This window comes from Urtica dioica, chromosome 3 (genome assembly GCF_054948205.1).
Source record: "Urtica dioica subsp. dioica isolate 48M chromosome 3, U.dioica_male_clone48M_v1_H2, whole genome shotgun sequence".
Classification (NCBI taxonomy): Eukaryota; Viridiplantae; Streptophyta; class Magnoliopsida; order Rosales; family Urticaceae; genus Urtica; species Urtica dioica.
Genome location: NC_142758.1, coordinates 33,540,290 through 33,560,108, shown reverse-complemented (window position 1 = coordinate 33,560,108; position 19,819 = coordinate 33,540,290). Strand labels below are relative to the sequence as shown.

Here is a 19,819-nt window from a genome sequence, read left to right as displayed (position 1 = left end):
GCTTACCCTTTTCGATGGTTACCTGTGTGACAATTTTCTAAAAATTCTATTCAAAATGGTTGGCACCAGAAGCGGGATCAGCACAACCACTCCATCAGAGAAAGTGAAAGCCACAATGAAAAAGAAAAATGTCGCGACAAGGAAACCGGGCGCTGAAAGCAACATGCACGGGGTTAGGGTACGGGGACTGCACCCCAGTGAACGCGCCGATGGTCAGGCCGGAGGTGCAATCGCTGGGTCATCAGTTCCCCCTGAGAATCCATCCCTCTCCGCCGTCAGAAGCTCCATGCTCAAGAAAGCCGCTCTCTAGATCACCGACATTACAGGAGATGTAAGCTCCAGCAGTTCGTCTGATGAAGGAAGAAAAGATGATGATGCTCCAGAAGGAGAAACCCTCACCGGTGGATCTCCCATCGAAAGCCTTCACCAGATTGTTCAAGGTAATCATGTAGCCTCTGTTACCCCTACTGATATTCCTAGGGATAGGGATTCGCTTCCTCATGCTCAAGAGCCTATTCCTGTGGATGCCATTGGAGGCATGTTGAGTTTGAGTCAAGAGGTCGCGAAAGATGTGCCAACATCTTCTCCGGGGCAAGAAGGAACGACTATACAAGTCCACGATGTTGAAAAGGATATTCTTGCTTCTCTGAAAGAGAAGGTTCAGAAAGATGACGACGTGTGCCTTGCCACTCTTCTGTCGGAGAATAGAAAGAAGAAAAGAAAGGTGGTGGAAGAAAGTGATGCCACCACTTCCATCCTTGCTAAGAAGAAGATGAAGAAACCGGTGAAGATGGGTTTGAACAAGAAAAAGATGAAGGGAAAAACTGTTGAGGAGCCAATTCCAGATGTTCTGAAGGATATTGAGGAGGAAGAGGAAGATACCCGTCCTGAGTTCGTGTCCCACATCTCCAGGAAGTCTGTTGGAGGTCAAAAGCTTCCCAAGGATGTTCTCGCCGCCCCTCTGGATAATGTCTCCTTTCATGAGGAAGACCGCGTCAGAAAATGGAGGTATGTCTATCACAGATCTATTTTTCCGGAAAAGGAACTGTCTAAGGAAGCCCTGAAGATTGATGTGATCATGGAACTTTTGTCCGATGCTCAACTCGGCAAAATTGTCTCTGGAATCGGGCCCTATTATCCTAAACTAGTGAAAGAGTGCATAGTCAATTTGTCCTCTGAAGTTGATCAGCCTCATCACCCTGAGTTTGGGAAAGTCTACGTGCGTGGCCAATGCTTTGATGTCTCCTCCACTGCCATCAACGAGTATCTGGGAAGAGGAAAAATTGTCACTGTCGATCGGCTCCCCTCCTTGGATGTGATTGCCAAATAGCTCACTAACGATGAGAAGAAGACCTGGCCTTCTAAGGGTTCTCTGCCTTCCTCAGACCTCTCGGCGAAATACTCGGTTCTGTATAGAATTGGTATTGCAAATTGGGCCCCTTCCTCTCACGGTTCAAGCATCAAGTCAGACCTGGCATGCCTCATTTATCAGATTGGCACCCGGGCGTCTTTCGACTTTGGGGAGTTTGTGTTCAACCACCTGGCCAAGCATGCTAAGTCATATGCTGTGAAGCTTCCTATTGGCTTCCCATCTCTCCTGTCAGGTATGCTTGTGGCTCAGAAGAGAGATCTGCTAAGGGCTGATGACATTGCAGGTAAACCTCCCAGTGAACTCTCCTTCAGTCCTAAGTTATTTGAAGGGAAACATGCCAGAGATCTTGTTATGCCTTCTGTCGCAACTTCTGTCTCTCTTGGTCGTACCATCAAAGTTGCTCCCCTGACGGAAAATGCCAAAAGCGATATTCTCAAAGGCCTGTTGGAAGAAGTTGTTGCTCTCATGGAAGTCATTGACATCTCTACTCGAAGGAAGGCCGCTTGTGAGCGTCTTATCTCTGTCATGACTCCCTCCACCACCGCTGACGGTGCTACTACCTCTCAGCCGAGTCCTTCTGTTTGTCCTGATGATGAAGATACAGAGGATGATGTCAGTAGCGACTCTCAGGGTCCTGAAGGTCACGCCAACGATGTTCTAATCCCTCTAGTTGATGTTTATTTGTTCTGGTCTGTAACATCTAACTACCTCTTAGACATCTTTTTGTTGGTTTTCTTCGCTACTGTTGCTTGTGTTTCAGACTGAGTGTTCTTGATGTTTTGTAAGACAGCTTCATCGTACTTTTGCTGGTTTATGATATGCTTGTGTTCTAGTTCTCATTCCTTTACAGGCAGTTGTTCCTCCCTCTGTGTTGGTCTATCCTTGCCTTTGGTATTATTTTGAGGCAATCAGGGGGAGAGGCGTCATGAGGTCATTTATTTTGACTCTCTTCTTTGGTCATGACGCTGGTATGAGAACTGGTCCTGGAAGTTCTTGCCTAAAAAATAGTAAAAGGGGGAGATTGTTGATTCGTTATTTATTGGCTTTATTTTTTAGTGCAAGATGTGTGGAAAGATATCGGTTGTTATGTTTCATCTTCTGGTATGACATCTTTCCTCCAGTGTGCAGACTCTTTTTCAGGCAAGTTTCTAGTCTTTGACAGATTGCTTAGTTATTGCCTCGCTGCTGTCTTCATTACGAGATATCTGCCTTGCTGGTGCCTTCATTTCAAGATATCTCTCGCTGTTGTCTTCATTGCACGATATTCGCCTCGCTGGAATCTTTACTTTGTGATATTCGCTTGAGGTCGGGTAAGGAAACCCGAGATACCTTCCAGGATTGTTCAGCTGCTATAAAAGCCATGTGTTCCCCCTTAGCAGCCTTGACGATTTTCATCAAACACTCAGAGCTCTTAGACGTGCAAGACCGGCGGACTGGGAGGCTGTGTGTTTTGGTGATAAGCGGTGTTTTCTCTCAAACACTATTCCACAAAGATTGAGTGTCTGTGAGAGTTGGGTTTTGTGTTCTCGTGATTCAAGGTTCACGTACAGCTGAAGACTAAAGGTCATCCGAGCCAGGAGGTTGCTCGAAGGGTGGAATTGAGACGAAGCTCAAATTCAGGGGGAGTCCCTGACTAGGTGATCACTGGTGGTAATAGTCTCTAGGTTTTATTGATTTGTTGATTGTAATCAAATATAAACCTTGTGTGTACTATTGACTACAAGATAGTGAAAAACCTTTCCACTGGCAGCATGCCCCCAGATGTAGGTGTGTTTCACCGAACTGGGTAACCATATCGTGTGGACTTTGTTTACTGCACTGTTTTGTTGTTTATCCATAATCTGTGCTCAAGTAAGTTGTCGGACACATTGTCAACACATTGTGTGCGACATCTTGTCTGTGCGTCTAATCACAATTTCACTTATACTTCATCACCAAAAATATATATTTTTCCTTTGGTTTTAGGGCAATAGCTTTATTTAAGCTTCATTTATTACTTGTTTATTTTAAATGATTTTGTAAATTACTGATTAACTTGAATCAATCCTAGCGATCCAAAATCAGCCTAGTGACATAAATATTAACGAAAACATAAATGATTGACATTAGCAATTTTTCACGCAATTTTTAGAGTTTGATGATTAAAGTGCATCAAATCCAAAACTTTGACCCTTTTCACCGCTAATAACTCATTTAAAATAGTTATAAGATATTGAATAGTGCATCTTCAAATATGAAGATCCATTATTTTAATCAATTTCATTTTTTTTAAAATACATCTTCTTATAAAGATGGGGTGTATCGGTATCTCCATCTCTATCTTTAAGATAGTGATGGAGTGTAGTTGCTCTAATATATAGCATTTTGTGTAGATGTATTATAAGGTGATATATATATATATATATATATATATATATATATATATATATATATATTAATATATTATTGACAGACAAAATTAGTACAACAGTTGTCTTACGAAAAGGACTTGGTTCCGAGCACGCAGTCTCGAGAACTTCGAGTGTCTATGAAAGAGTTTTTCTAAGTACAAACGAATCTAGTAAAATAGAGAATGTAAATAAGGGTGCTTTGCAATAGGTCAGACTTCTGGCGTGTGCTTGTGTGTACAAAAAAATGTGAATTCCTCTTTTTATCCACCTCTTCTTGTATTTATAGGCCTTGGGGTCGAGTATGTAAGGTGATCAATCCTCCGTCACAGAGGTTATCAAGTAACCGCTTCCAGAACGTATGTAATGGGTGGTTATTTCCTCGTCTTCTTGGCATAATCGTCGAGATGATCCTTTTTACTTAGGTTTGAATTTGTTTACATGTGTATATATTTGGTTTGACTAGTCTTTGACCTATCATCTTCTCTTTTCTCCGAAGTTCTGCTTGATAGGGTTCGTTCATGATTTATGAACGGGTTGTTCATTATCCTTAGTGAGCCATCAGGCCTATTTGACTCGAGCTCGATGTTGGATTCCTTCCGTTTTTTGTGCCTCCAAGCTCTTGCTCGGAATATCCCGAGGCGCTCTCTTGTAAGTAGTATATGTGTGTACTATGTGTGTTGTAGAGTACACAAACCTTAAGAAAAAATTGTTGTCGGTGCTACCCACAAGTCACTGACTTGTACTGAGGCCACGACGTCCGAGAGGTCATTGAGTACTCATACGGGAGTTGCCTAGAGCGCCTCATTCTGCAATAAGTGAAGGTCGCCAAGTTCGATCCCATTTTCCGTGCCAAGGCAGAACGACTGCGCCGACGTCCTCATGAAGATGATACCACTAGCGGATCCCAGACAATCGTTAAAACACCTAGGCCGCCATAAGACTACTGCTCGAGGTCTGAGGTTGGCTTCTTGTCATTCTGGAGATCGTAGCAGAGAGGCTGTACGATTTTGCATAGCGACAAAGTGATTAGATAGAGTGTGGCCATACGTTAGTTATGCTCTAGAACTAGTTTAATTATGCATCCTTATGTGCTTGTTTGCACGTCACATGACATTAGTTGTTTTTTCTTTCTAGGTTATACTCCCGCTTACTGAGCCATTCGACTCATAGCTTTATGACCTTTGGTAATGTAGATGAGGACAAGGCTGCGATGCAGTAGTGAAGATGAAGACAGAGACCGGGTGCGTATCTCTTGACTGACGGACTAATGGGGTCTCAAACTTGGGGACAAACTACTACTATACTAATATTCTGTCAAACTCTCTTCTAGTCTATGCTCTGAAGCTATAATCTATATATGTACATATAAGCGAGGAGCTTAGAAATCTGAGTCGTTATAAGACTCAAAGTTTGTAAACTAAAAACAAAAAATTTCTCCGGATTTTGCTAACTACATTCATGGTTATTTACTTCCGCACTTAAAATTATTATATGTAATTGCTTATGATATCTTTAATGACTTTATATTTCTGCCTTGAATATCCTTCATTATATCATGTTTCGGGTTGATCGTTCCCGGCTCGTGAGCGAGCTGACGCTCGCGAGTCGTGACATATCTACTAAAAAAGAATGAGTAGAAGACGCCTAAGTGAAACTTAACGGATTAGACAATAAATTCTATTCGGCGGTGTGTGTTTGGCGTATCACAGACAAAAGATACTTAGCAGAAATTTCATGAATACAAAGTCTCTACTCAAAATGAATGACTCGATGGCATTTAGGGGAAATTTCACGGATAAGGCAACAAAGTCTATTATGCAATGTCTATTCAGCGATACGGATAAAAGACACCTAGAAGAAATTTCATGAATATAAAGTCTCTACTCAAAAGAAATGAGTAAAAGAGGCCTAAGTGAAATTTCATGAATAAGAAAACTAAGTCTATTCGACTGTGTCTGTTTGACGTATCACGGATAAAAGATACCTAGCAAATATTTCATGAATAGAAACTCTCTACTCAAAAGGGATGAGTAGAAGACGCCTAAGTGAAATTTGATGAATAAGACAACAAAGTCTATTCGATGTTCTCTATTCGGCATATCACATATAAAAGAGACCTATTAAAAATTTCATGCATAGAGAGTCTCTACTAAAAAAGAATAAGTAGAAGATGCATAATTGAAACTTTACGAATTAGACAACAAAGTCTATTTGTCGGTGTCTGTTCGGCGTATCATAAACAAAAGACCTTGCAAAAATTTCATGAATAGAAAGTCTTTACTCTAAATGAATGAGTAGAAGATGCCTGAGTAAAATTTCACGAATAAAATTAGAATGTCTATTCGGCGTATCACGGATAAAAAAACACCTAGCAAAAATTTCATGACTAACTCAAAATGAATGAGTAGAAGATGCTGAAGTGAAATTTCACGAATTAGACAACAAAGTCTATTCTACGGTGTATGTTCGGCGTATCTTGGACAAAAGACACATAGCATAAATTTCATGAATAGAAAGTCTCTACTCAAAAGGAATGAGTCGATGGAATATAGTTGAAATTTTACGAATAAGACAACAAATTCTATTCGGCGTTATCTGTTCAGCGTATCACAGACATAAGACACCTACATAAAATTTCATGAATAGAAAGTCTCTACTCAAAAGGAAAGAGTAGAAGACACCTAAGTGATATTTCATGAATAAGACAACAATGTCTATTTGGTGGTCTCTATTCAACATATCACGGATAAAAGACCCCTGACAAAAATTTCAAGAATAGAAAGTCTCGACTCAAAATGAATGAGTAGAAGACACCCAAGTAAAATATCACAAATAAGGAAACAATGTCTATTCGGTGGTCTTTATTCGGCATATCACAGATAAAAGAAACCTAGCTAAAATTTCATGAATCGAAAGTCTCAAATCAAAGTGAATGCATATAAGACGCTTGAGTGAAATTACCGATAATTCAATAAAAATCAAAATATATACACATTGACTCAAGTATGAAAACAATCAAAAGTTTCTTAGTAAAAATATCGGCCTCCTACCCAAAAGACGATGAAGAAATACACATGAAATAAGTTTCTCACTGTTTTTACAAAACACTAAGAAACTGGAAGGCAATGTTATAAGGAAAAAAAATATCATCGACCAGGTGATTCACCGAACAGTCAAATATATATCGAATAGCCATTTATAGGCCAAACATATATTGCCGGTAATCCCTAAACAGAATCGAGAAGATCGGAGAAGTTAGCGGTTACTAAAAGAGTAGTCAAAATAGAATGTTTACAACGGCCACGTAAATTCCAAACAAGTGCCAATTGGCCACATAAGCAAGTTAGTTATCAAAATAAATCACACACATAAAATGAACGGTTATCAACATAACCGTCAGAACATGGGTCTGATCAACTCATGTCCAGACAATCCAGGCTATAAGGACATCAAGAAGGTGGAAATGTGGGGATCTCATTTTGGGACACCCGTTATGCTTCTCACATATTATCAACACGTTCAGTATTTATTATTCTCCTTATAACTAGATTAGTCTATTATACGGATAATCCAACCTAAATTTTCATCTAGTCGACATGTTCTGGTCGACATATTCTAGTCGGCATATATAAACTTTCGTTGAGATTGTATCTATTTTTTGACATCAAAATATATATAATATATAATAGCAAGACACATTTTCTAATCTATCTAACAATTTTTTAGTTTTTTTTTATAATCTTTTCCTTTTAGGTGGCTAAAATTAAAATCTACCAGTCAGCTGGTCTTTCTTTTAATTAACGTAAACCTGTCTGTAAGTGTGCGAATTACCAAAAACAAATTAAAAAAAATAAAAATAAAACTAATAATTATAAGAAAGGCAAACAAAACGCGGTATAGTTTGTTCCACAGTACGCATTTGTATTTGATCAAAAATCTTTATTGGAACCTGAAAAGGAAAAAAAAAATGGATTTAATTGTAGACGTAAAGTCTCGGAACTGGGAACGAGAATCGTACCCCATCTCCCAGGATTTCATAGCTCTTCCTATCTTCGCTCTATTCTTTCTCTCGGTTCGGTTCTTTCTCGATAGATTCGTGTTCGAGGTACGATTTTTTTGTTTGTGTCTCCATATAAACATATATATGTTACCTCGATATACTTCCTTTTTAGTTAATATTGACGTTTCTGTTGCTTTGCTTGTTGGAGGGTTTTTTTTTTTTTTTTTTTTTTTTTTTTTTTTTTTTTTTTTGTCTATGTTATTAAAGCAACTTAATGTCACTGAAGAATTTGGCTTTTACGATTTCCAAATCTAATCTACACATATGCATTGAATCCAGATACGAAAACGATAAATGTTTGACTCTTTTTTATATTTAAAAAAAAAAAAAAAACTGGGAGAGTGTTTTACTTCAAGGTATGAGCGTCTATAAATAAATAAAACAATCGAATGGTTGGTTTTTTATTTATTTTTTATCTTAATAACTGTTAATCGGCTTTGAAAGGTTCAAGATCTGGTTGATTTTAATCAAGGCTTTTGAAGTTTTTTTTTCTTACTTCAATATATGTTCACTTTTTGGATTCTGATCCGGATCCTAAGATTCAGTTCTGATAACCTTCTCACCTGGGCAATTAATCCAGAAATTAGGGAAGAGATTGATTTTTGGGAAAGGGCATAGAGAACTAAATCTGCAGACGAAAGATGAGAGGAAGAAGATTGGGAAGTTCAAAGAATCAGCTTGGAAGTTTGTCTACTTTCTTTCGGCTGAGGTTTTGGCGCTCTATGTCACATACGATGAGCCTTGGTTCACCGATACCAAACACTTCTGGGTCGGACCGGGAGACCAAGTCTGGCCCGACCAGAAAATCAAGTGAGCATCTGAATGGCGAATCCAAAAAATCAGTGTGATTGTAGCGATATTTTTTTTTTTTTGGGTTACCTGATATATATGTTAAATCAGGTTGAAATTGAAGGGGTTATATATGTACGGCGCGGGGTTTTACACATACTCGATATTCGCTTTGATGTTTTGGGAGACGAGGCGGTCCGATTTCGGGGTGTCGATGAGTCACCACATTGCGTCGCTCGCTCTCCTCGTTCTCTCTTACATAACCAGGTAAACCTTTTTATTTTATCATGGACTAGGAATGATTTCGATAATTTCAAACCCCTAGAAAACAATAATTTAGATGGATTATTGCGATTACAGATTTGCCCGTGCTGGTTCGATCATCTTGGCACTTCACGATGCTAGCGATGTGTTTCTAGAGGTCGGAAAGATGTCCAAGTACGGCGGTTATGAAGGGATCGCTAGCGTTTCCTTTGTTCTGTTTGTCTTATCTTGGACCGTATTGCGCCTCATATACTATCCGTTTTGGGTTCTTTGGAGTACAAGGTTCGCATGAAAAATCCCAACGTCATCATAAAATTTATGTCAAGTAGATTGTTTGAATAGAGTACTAATCGGCATAGTTACACATTTCTCCTAAACGTGATTTTTTTTTTTGGTTCTTATTCTATGGCAGCTATGAAGTTATTCAGTATTTGGATTTGGATAATGGCAACCATGATATGAAGGTGCCAATTTACTATTACTTGTTCAACACTCTCCTCTTCAGTCTACTTGCTCTTCATATCTATTGGTGGGTCCTGATGCTTCGAATGCTCGTCAAACAAATCGAAGCAAGAGGCAAGATTGGTGAAGATGTTCGATCCGGTAAGGACCAACAAAAAGAACCTGTGTTATTAACCAATATCGGTTTGGCTTTCCCTTATGTGATTTTTCTATTTACTAATCTAGTTGGTCAAGTATTGGAGGTATCAATTGAGCTATTAATAATGCTTCTTTTATTGGTTTTTTTTTTTTTTTTTTGGGCAGACTCGGAAGGTGAAGATGAACATGAAGATTGATGAGAGAACATAATTTTCAGGTAGTGTTTTCGCAATTCAAAGGATTCTCTTGGCTTTAATAAGAGGCTCTTGACTTAGTTTCTATTAGCAGAATCAAACCTGGTGTTAGGCAACAGAAGTCATTGCTTGTAGGCAATTCGTATCCATTTATTAAGAGAAAATTAATGGTCCTAGTTTTTCATTGATCATAACATGATTGACAAACTCGTCACATCATACTGTGAGACCTGCATTGCATATATTATGTTGAGCACCAGAAAGTTTAATCGTTGCTGATGAAATTCCTTTTCAAAATGAAAAAAAAAAACACAGAATCAAGTCTAGGACAAGGTATACAAGTAATTTGCCCTGCTGCTACATTATGCAATAAAATTGCCCTGGAATTCCTTTGAAGTTTTAGACACCATTTTATCAAAATAATAATATATTAATAAATTTGAAACCACCAAAGAAGATGACCGCAACAGGGATTCATTATTGTTAAATGTTTCATTTATTTTTTTTATATTATTTATTTATACGCGAAAATTGAGTATAATTTATTTGGCTGTCGTGTGAAAAACCAAAAAGATGATAAATTAATTTACAAATTGGGCTTTAGAGTTTGGTCGATTTATTTGTTTCTCTGCAAAATATAGGCAGTCCATTTGGTACCATGAGCCGCGTGGAAGAGAAGACAATATCCATATCCAAATCCAAATAGTTTGACTCTGATATTTCTTTACTGTTGAGACTGCCATCGTTTTACTTTCAAGTGATTTAGTGTTCAATTCCTTGTATGTAAAAAAAAAAAAATTCATTTTTAAATTAAAAATTTATTCATTGTATTTTGTGGTTAGATTTTTAGTTTGTAAATTATAGTGTAGAAATGAAAATACAAGCTATAGTTTACTTCCATATGGAATGAGTTAAACTCTTAAAAACGCATATCAACCATCCTAAGAAGACTAATTCCTAAAGAATTAAGAAAATCATATAAAGACGAAGCATATGGGAACGATACACTCTTATTGTTCGGTCTTCCAAAGCCCTTTTAACCAATTATTTTTTTCTTAAACTCGTGCGTACAGCATTGGTCTAGTAATCGGGTGAAATTCTCATAAATAAAAAACCTCAAAAAATAATAATAATAATAATAATAATAATAATAATAAAATCTCTAATCTTATGTATGCAAGCTTCTGACATATGCTTGAAATTGAACTCTAGTTTGGCTCTTCGAAAACGCTTATAAAAAGTTGGTGGACAAGTAACGGATTATCATTCCTTAACCGGCGTATAAAAAATCTAACAGTATGGAGATCTTGGATGACATGTGGAGGAGGTAGAGTTTCAGTGCCCTCACTTTCGATCATCTCTTCCAAGATTAGAATAGAGCATGGGATACTGCTAAAATGGCACAGATCTATGGGGAAACAAACATGCGAAACATCATCGATATCTGTATTCGCAGAAGTCCGGGAGAAGATTAGCTTTTCTGGGAGAAGAATCAAAACGGGCATTTCTTGGCCCTTACTATAGTCCGGGAGAAGATTAGCTTTTCTGGGAGAAGAATCAAAACGGGCATTTCTTGGCCCTTACTGTTGACAGCAAAAACCCAGATTGGTTTCAGGGCTTTTGCGGAAAATTTGGGTCTTTAATATCCACGAAATGGCCAAACTGTTGTTTTGGAGATCCATGAGGAGTTGCAGAAGCACTGTGAAGTGAAGACGGAACTCTTGATTAGAGCATGCAAATCATGGAATTGGTCTTCGTTTTAGAGCCTCTGAGATGGTGCCGGCCTGAACAAGGCTTCCTAAAACTAAATGTAGCTGCTTCGTTTAAAGACGGAGCTGTGGCTGAAGGCATCATCGCGCGAGGTGAAAGATGGATTTGACAGAGTAAAATCACTCTGAGCTCGACGATCGAAGCGGAGATGCAAGCGGTGCTGGAGTACTCTCATCGCAAAATTCAAGAATGATCTTAGCAGTGTGGTTGACGGCGATAAGGGGCGTTCATGAAATATGTCAAACCGAAAAACCCGAACATCCAAACAAAATTGTACTTTTTTTTAAACCGCCCCATTAAAACCCGATGAAGTTTGAGTTGTAGCCAATTCAAACCGCAATTATTTTGGGTTAGTTTGGTTTTTTATAGTCGTGAGATTGTGTTGAACCAAACTAACCGGATTGTTTAAATACTTTAATTTTGTTTAAGATTGCAAATATTTTATATTAACTATTGTTAAAAAAATTATCATTTTTTAATAATATTATAATTAAATAAAAAAAATATTCAATATTATACTTTATTATTCGCGAATACATGAAGATTTAGGAATTAAAAGGATTATTTACAGTAATGCCCTTGAACTCCTGCACGTGTAACACTATGCCCTCTCAATTTGAAAATCGTACACAGCCAACCTTAAAATCTTGCATCGTAGCAAACTTAGGCATTTTATCACATATTCTTGACGGACGTAGGGTGTGTGGTCACGTTTTTAGCACGTGACAAAGGAAAGTATCAAAACGTCCCTATCGTTGACGAGTATAAGACGTAATTTGAGAATTTAGGGTTTTGAAATTCCCAAATTAACTCGGGTCAATGAAAATGGAATCCTCTCCGTCTAGAAATAGCGTTTTGATGAGCTGTGGTCGGCATGATGAAGCCTAGTCTTCCGGCAATGCTCGTCGACGACCTTATTGTTTCTGTGGTCACGTTTTTAGCACGTGACAAAGGAAAGTATCAAAATGCCACTATCGTTGACGAGTATAAGACGTAATTTGAGAATTTAGGGTTTTGAAATTCCCAAATTAACTCGGGTCGATGAAAATGGAATCCTCTTCGTCTAGAAATAGCGATTTGATGAGCTGTGGTCGGCATGATGAAGCCCAGTCTTCCGGCAATGCTCGTCGACGACCTTATTGTTTCTGTGCAGCGTGGATCGATGACAACCCAGGACGATGGTTCTATGGTTGTGCTCGGTATAAGGTATGAAAAGTAATGTGTATTGGGATTTGACGAGTAAGCTGTGGATCTCATTGTCAAAATGGATTTTCAAAATGTCTAATACACGACCTTATTCCTTTCTGTGGATCTCATTGTCATCTGATTGAATTTGCAGAAGGGTGCTTTTACTGGATGTGGTTTTATAGACTGGATCGATCCACGAATGTGTAAGAGATCGATTGAGGTTATACCTGGATTATTGAGAAAGATAAATCGATATGAAGTTGAACTCGACAAGGAAAAAGAGTTCGATCGCAACGAAGGAGATGTGAAGGGTTGCAAAAAGAATGAAAATTGGCGACAAATTGAAGTTGAAACCAAGAAAGTGAAGCTTATGTTGATGATAATTATTGTACGATTACTGTATTTAATTTTAGTGAAGTAAAATTGTAGGCCTCTGTAATCTAAGCCCCTGTTTGGTTAACTTTTCTATTTTTGTTTTCTGTTTTCTGATTCTAAATTCTAGAAAACAGTTTTAGAAATCTGTTTGGTTATAAATTCAGAAAACAGATTTAGAATCATGTTTCTGTTTTCTTTGAAATTTGTTTAGAAAACAGAAAACAATGAAAAGTTGTTTTCTGTTTTATCTCTATACAATTGAATGGAAAACATAACCAAACAACATTTAAAATATTTTGAAACGTAATTCTAAATCTGTTTTTTAAATTTAAAAATTAGAATCAGAAAACAGAATTTAAAAACAGAAAACGAGTTTAGAAAACTAAACCAAACGGCCCCTAAGTTTTTCTGTTTTGGAATGTAATGAAAGTGAACTTAGTCATGTTCAGCTACGTTTTGTATGTGGAGTTGAAATTTAATCGAATATCAGTGAACTTACTGACATCTTTTTAGATAAGAAAGTACCAAAATAGAGTACACGTACAATATGGTTTATAAAGTACCAAAATAGATGTTCCATACATAGAAGTAATGTGCCCGATTACAGGTTTTAGTACACAAAAAATAAGCCAATGTAATCAGAGTTGTTATTTCACAAAAAAGACATTGATCTTGGCTTCCTAAAGTTAAATCATCTAGAATATGACCCTTGGCTGCAATCCATTCTCATTTCTTGGCACCATGTTGGTCTAGAATCGTGTACTCCTCTGCACAAGTAATAAGATAAGTTACAAAGCAAATGTGGCTTGGCTTTGACTCTGATTGTCACTTACCCTTAAACTTGGAGTCTGGGTTGGAGCAAATGTGGTTTGGGTTTGTCTCTAACTTTGTTGAGTTGGACCAGCAGTGGTTTGTGTTTGGGTTTGACTCTGACTCTGTTGAGTTGGACCTGCAGTCGTGGTTTGGCTTTGGGTCTGACTCTGACTCTGTTGAGTGGGACCTATAGTCGTGGTTTGGCTTTGACCCTGTTCCTGGCTTTGATTTCCACTAGCACCGGTTGTTTGGCGTTGACCTTGTTCCTGGCTTTGATTTCCAGTATCACCGGTTTGTTGGCGTTGACGATGTTCCTGGCTTTCATTTCCACTAGCACCGGTCTTCTTTTATCGTCTCCGTGCAAAGAAACAAGTAAACTAAACTGAACAAGTAAGCAAAAACTAAAGATGATCAGAAGCATACCAACTGTTCTTGTTTCCTCCTGAAACAAGTCTTTACATTATGTTCATTCTCACCACACTGTGAGTATTTTATGGTGATGTACTTTCTTGCTATCACAGTTGCACCAGGAGGAATAACTTCATCATGCTCAACACGCTGAAGCCTTTTTGGCCTTCCTGGTTCAGCTCGGTCAGGTGGGCGTGACATTGGTGTTTTGCCTTTTTTTAGGCCATTACTCCAGTGGATTAATCAGATTGATCTTGTATTTGTACGTGTTTTCATACGCTTCCTTTTTGTACATGTCGGTATCGCCACTGGATTCTCTTGCTTTTGCCAAATGCAGGAAATGGCGTGTCCAATGGTATACCTGAACAACAAGTAATATCATTACCATCTATAACTGTATGAACAATACCTGAACAACAAGTAATATCATTACCATGACATAGACATACCTGAAAGATCCCACCTTTTGCAAGAACAACTTCTGTTGTTTAGGTCAACTGCATACATTGACCCGTACATATTTGTAACTGGTACTGACCTCCTCCATCCCATAATGCAATATTCTCGGCCGATTGAATTTTATTTTTCTCATAAATCTTTGAGACCCGAGGTCCTAACTCACCATGCCATTTGGAAGCAGCAATTCTCTGTTCTGTGAATCGTTGAAGGATGTATAGTCTGATTCGTTCAAGCATTGACAAAATTGGTTTTTGTCTTGCTATAAGGATGGACCTGTACAGTAGACGTTATACACTTGTTAGTTCATCTATTGGCCCCAAAGAGGATGCCAGTTGTTATACCTGGTTCCATTGAAGCATTCACATAGATTGTTCAAAAGGATGTCACATTTCGAAGTGGCTCTAAACCCACTCCTTGCCCAATGGCTTGTACCCTTCTCGATTAGCCACTCATACACCCTGTTGTCCTCGGCTTTAATGAGATCCATTTCAGCATGAAATCTCTCAACTGAATATTGCATTGCCACTGTCATCATTTGTTGCTTTAAGAATTGACCCTTGAAAACCTGTAAAGATTTTGTTTATCAAGTTAGTAACATTTATGTTTACTAAATACAAGTAAGGAACATGTTCTCACCTTGTTAAAGTTACCCTGCAGATGTCTTGCACAATGGCGATGCTCAGCTTTACTAAACCTTTTTCCCATAGACCATTTAAAGCCTCTTTCAACCCCTTCTGCTTGTCTATGATGAAAGTCCAATGATGGCCATTGTATATTTGCACATCCTCTTTAAGCCACTGCAGAAACCACGTCTAAGTTGATTTCCCCTCGGACTCAACAACAGCAAATGTTATAGGGAACATACTGTTATTAGCATCAATCCCTATTGCAATCAAAAGCTAGCTTGTATGGTCTTCTTTAATGTGGCAACCGTCAAGACCAATGACTGGTCTGCAACTTCTGAACCCACTCTTGCACCCCTCATAGCAAATGTATACCCTCTTGAACACAGGGTTGCCTTCATGGTCAACATCACAGTCGAACTCAACAATTGACCCCGGGTTAGACCTTTTGATCTCAACTCCGTAATCCCAAAGAACAGCATACTGCTTCTCATAAGTCCCTTGAATATCAAGGTCTGCAGCTTTCTTTGCTCTATATGCCTTCATCCTAGAACATTCCAAAATATAGTCTCTTTGTACCTTGCTCATAAAATTTGATGCTAACCATGACTCATTGTCTTGAAATCCTGCAGATACGTCTTCGACAGCCAGGCAGATGGAGCAAATCTGTTTTTGTTCGTCCTTGCACATGTATGTTCACCTCTGAACTTTTTGATCATCCAAGTTGATGAATTGCCAACACACATGATGCAAAGCATACCTAATTACAGTTAAGGCCTCTGCACTCAGCACGTACTCTGTTAACATCATTCTTCTTAAAGTATATTTCTTTACCAGCCTTTATTGAATACTTTTTTATTGCGTCCTTAACCACTTTACCACTCGGGAACACTATTCCAGGCTTGAACTCCGGATTGCGCATATCAGTGTCTGGTCTAAACTCCAGGAACTTGGGTAATTTCTTCTTTGGATATCGTCGTGACAGCATATATGTATTACTGCCTCCTTCTTCTTCTTCTTCACTCTCTGACTAGTCACGTATCCTCACATCGAACTCATCTTCGTAGTCACTGTCTTCATTCAGCTCTTCATTGACTTGGCCTTTCCCTTTCTTATTCAACCTACCGAGTCCGACATCTATCCCTTGTCCGTCAATACCAAATTCATCGTCACTGCGTTCATATCCACTATCTTCTTCTACCGGACCTTGCTCTTCTACATCATCTTCTTCTTTCTCTTCTTCATCTACTTGGTCTTGCTCTTCTTCATCATCTACAACTTGCACTGGTTCAGTGGCTTGTTCTCTTTATTGCCCATGAGGATGATCACAATAAACAACTACTTCTCATGAGATGTCAATTAACTTGCGCAATGAAATAAGAAGGGCTTCATCAGTACAAATGTGCTCCTTCTCAGTCGGGGACCCTACTACAGGTACGTAATACTTTACTCCTTTCGCGTACCCTAATTTTTTTTTTCTCAAAAGGCTGTCTAAAACGACGATGGATATCAAATCCAAGTCACATTTGTCTATGAACAGATGAACCCCACCAACATACGTCATAACTTCATCGATCAATTTCATAAAACCCCCGTGATAAAGTTTGATGGTGAACAAAGTCGATGTCAGATATGAAAAGGTCAAAATATTCCATTTTAAAGTACTATTAAATTACCTTGCATTTCTATACTAATATTCCAATGACATATACGAAGGAATATAAAATGGGACCACAACCACCACCAACAACTCGGGTATAGCAATTAAATAGACAAAACCCTAAATCTGGGACCACCAAAATGAATACTCACTACAACACAACAAGACAAAAACCTAAGTTTGGGACCACCACAACGAACATCTACCAACCAAACACCAGACAAAATCACTCGATTGCAATAACCATTTTCATATAAATACGTACCATATTCAGGCATTTTTTTCTTTAGCGGCGGCTTTGCAGAGCTTCTCGAACTGGGCTCTTCTTCTTTGCCGCGATTTCGCTTTGGATTTTCGAACTGGGATCTACTTCTTCGCAGTCGACTTCATATTCGCCAAATCGAGTTTACGATTTTTTTTTCTTAATTTCGTAATGTCAAAACAATTACATTGTAGCAATTATATTATTACTGCTATTTATCCAATTACATTTTTACCTTTGTCATGTTTTAAAAACGTGATCACGCACCCAACGTCCATCAAGAATATGTGACAGAAGGCCTAAATTTGCTACGATGCAGGATTTTAAGGTTGGCTGTGTACGATTTTCAAATTGAGGGGGCATAATGTTACACGTGCAGGAGTTCAAGGGGCATTGATGTAAATAATCCTAATTAAAAATATGCGTAATTTTTATTTTAATATTTAAACTTTCTAAAGATAAGTAAAACTTTGGTTTTATTTGACATAACGTATTAGATATAATATACATATGTGATTTTCATTCGAGTTATAAAGTCATTTGTTGAGAATTATAATCCGAAAAAGTCAATCTAAGCCAATTCAATTATTTTTGGGTTGATTTGGTTTGATTTTACCTTTCAATCGGGTTCGTTTGAGTTTTAAAACTAACTAAAATATTAGTTGTAGTGGTTCGGGTTGATAGGACATGAAAAACCCGACTAATTCAACCCGATTACATCCTTAATTTAAATGTCACAGAGAGTTTAGCTACCTAACGCTTCCGAGGTCACACCATTTGTGGATATTGATTTGAATGATTTGAGAGCGAATAATCCAAAGAAAGCTAGAAATTAAAAATAGTTACAAGAAGAGCACAACCGTTTGTTTTAGTAGTGGCTTGGAAAAGTGTTATTTCAAGAATCGGGACATTCAGTCACGCTGTATAATATCTGGAGGGCATTCCTCAATGGCTACAAGGTACAATGTTTGGTCTGTTAATGAGTTTACATTTTACACAAGACAAACAGACAACAAGTATCCCGCTCAAAATAGTGGTGTTACATTATTTGTTGAAGCATTACATGTTTCATCAGCAAAGGATAAAAATCCAAAACAAGATTTTATAAACTATTATGGGTACATTGAAGACATCTAGGAAATTGGTTATTGCGGTTGCGAATCGCATTGTTCAAGGGCAAATGGGCAATAACAATCATGTTAAGTTGATAATGAAGGACTTACAATTGTCGACTTTAGACAGACCACTTACGAGAATGATTCATTTATTTTGGCTTAACAAGGAAGTCAAATATTTTATGTTTCATATCCAATCAATCCAGAGCTTACTACTACAAAAAAAAGGCCTTTAGAAGCGACAAAAGTCGCTTCTAAAGGCCAAAAAGTCTCTTCAAAATGACATTTAGAATTTACTTTAGAGGCGACTTTGTCGCTTCTAAATGTCCGTTTCTAAAGGTCAGTCGTTTCTAAAGTCGCTTCTAAAAATTAGAAGTGACATTTGTAGATGCGACATGTCGTCACAAAAGCCGCTTCTAAAACAAAAATTTGGCGCCGGAAAAAGCTCCTACGAAATGGCGAGAAGAGTTTAGAAGCGACATTTGAAGCGACATTATACAAAAATACGTAGTAATAAAATTAATTAAAAGTTTAAACAAAATAAAAAATTTTGATTAATCATTAGTGGTTCATATGAAAACGAGAAATATTGACGAAGAAGAAGATGAAGACATGTCTAATATTCCTTCGTTCACATCCGGCTTACAGTCTATTGATCAAGAGATCGATGATTTCGATGATAATGATGTTCAATAGATCATATTTTTGTTTGAAAAACAATGTTATTTTCGTTTGAAAATGTATTATTATGTTATATAGTTTAAAAATTTCACAACCTCCGTCGTGGCGAGGTATATTTTGCGCCACGGAGAAATTTTGTAGGGCTTTAAGGAATCCTTTCTCGACGCGGCGAGATGAAATGCGAAAATTCCTTCAAAGTTTTTGCCACCGCAAGAAATGTGTAGCCGCGGAAAAAAATTTTAGGGCCGCAAGGAATCCTTTCTCGCTGCGGCAACACGTATATCTTGCTGCAGCGAGATGACTTGCAAAAAGTCTCCAAAATTTTCGCCGCAGCGAAATTTTCAAGGGCCTCAAGGAATCTTTTCTCACGGCGGCAATATATATATCTTGCTGTAGCGATGACTTGCAAAAATCTCAAGAATTTGTCGCCACGACGAAATCTTCCAGGGTTTCAAGGATGTCGTTCTCGCCACGGCGACACATATATCTCACTGCGCACGAGATGATCAAAAGTCTAAACAAGGTCATTTTTTTACCTGTTTTCATCTAACAAATTAACCATTCAGTTAATATATACAATCTTAAACATTAAAACTCTCATAACATAACAATATCAAACAAAAAAGTCTCAAACAATCTTATAAATAAACAAATAAGTCTCAAACATTCTCATAACATAAACAAATAAGTCTCAAACATTCTCATGTCATAAACAAAAAAGTCTCAAATGAAAAATACATAAACATATTTTGAAGTCGTAAACGAGTCTTTACCACTTACAAATTGAAAAAAGCAT

At 37.8% G+C, this 19,819-nt stretch overlaps 1 protein-coding gene across 1 annotated transcript; it reads left to right on the top strand.

Annotated features, from left to right (window-relative positions):
- Positions 1-7,660: 7,660 nt before the first annotated feature.
- On the top strand, positions 7,661-10,569 carry LOC149402622 (ceramide synthase 1 LOH3-like). The gene is made up of 7 exons (XM_089609904.1): positions 7,661-7,867; positions 8,403-8,632; positions 8,723-8,878; positions 8,972-9,157; positions 9,288-9,478; positions 9,641-9,692; positions 10,311-10,569. Exons 1-6 carry the CDS (start codon positions 7,730-7,732, stop codon positions 9,670-9,672), a joined length of 933 nt encoding a protein of 310 aa, XP_089466030.1. The 5' UTR covers positions 7,661-7,729; the 3' UTR covers positions 9,673-9,692; positions 10,311-10,569.
- The last annotated feature ends 9,250 nt before the right edge of the window (positions 10,570-19,819 follow it).

Bases quoted from the DNA above. Each gene is read 5' to 3' on its own strand.
- LOC149402622 (XM_089609904.1), top strand. From the start codon at position 7,730: ATGGATTTAATTGTAGACGTAAAGTCTCGGAACTGGGAACGAGAATCG. The intron at 9,158-9,287 runs GTTCGCATGAAA...ATTCTATGGCAG, and splicing joins TGGGTTCTTTGGAGTACAAG to CTATGAAGTTATTCAGTATT. The intron at 9,479-9,640 runs GTAAGGACCAAC...TTTTTTGGGCAG, and splicing joins TGGTGAAGATGTTCGATCCG to ACTCGGAAGGTGAAGATGAA.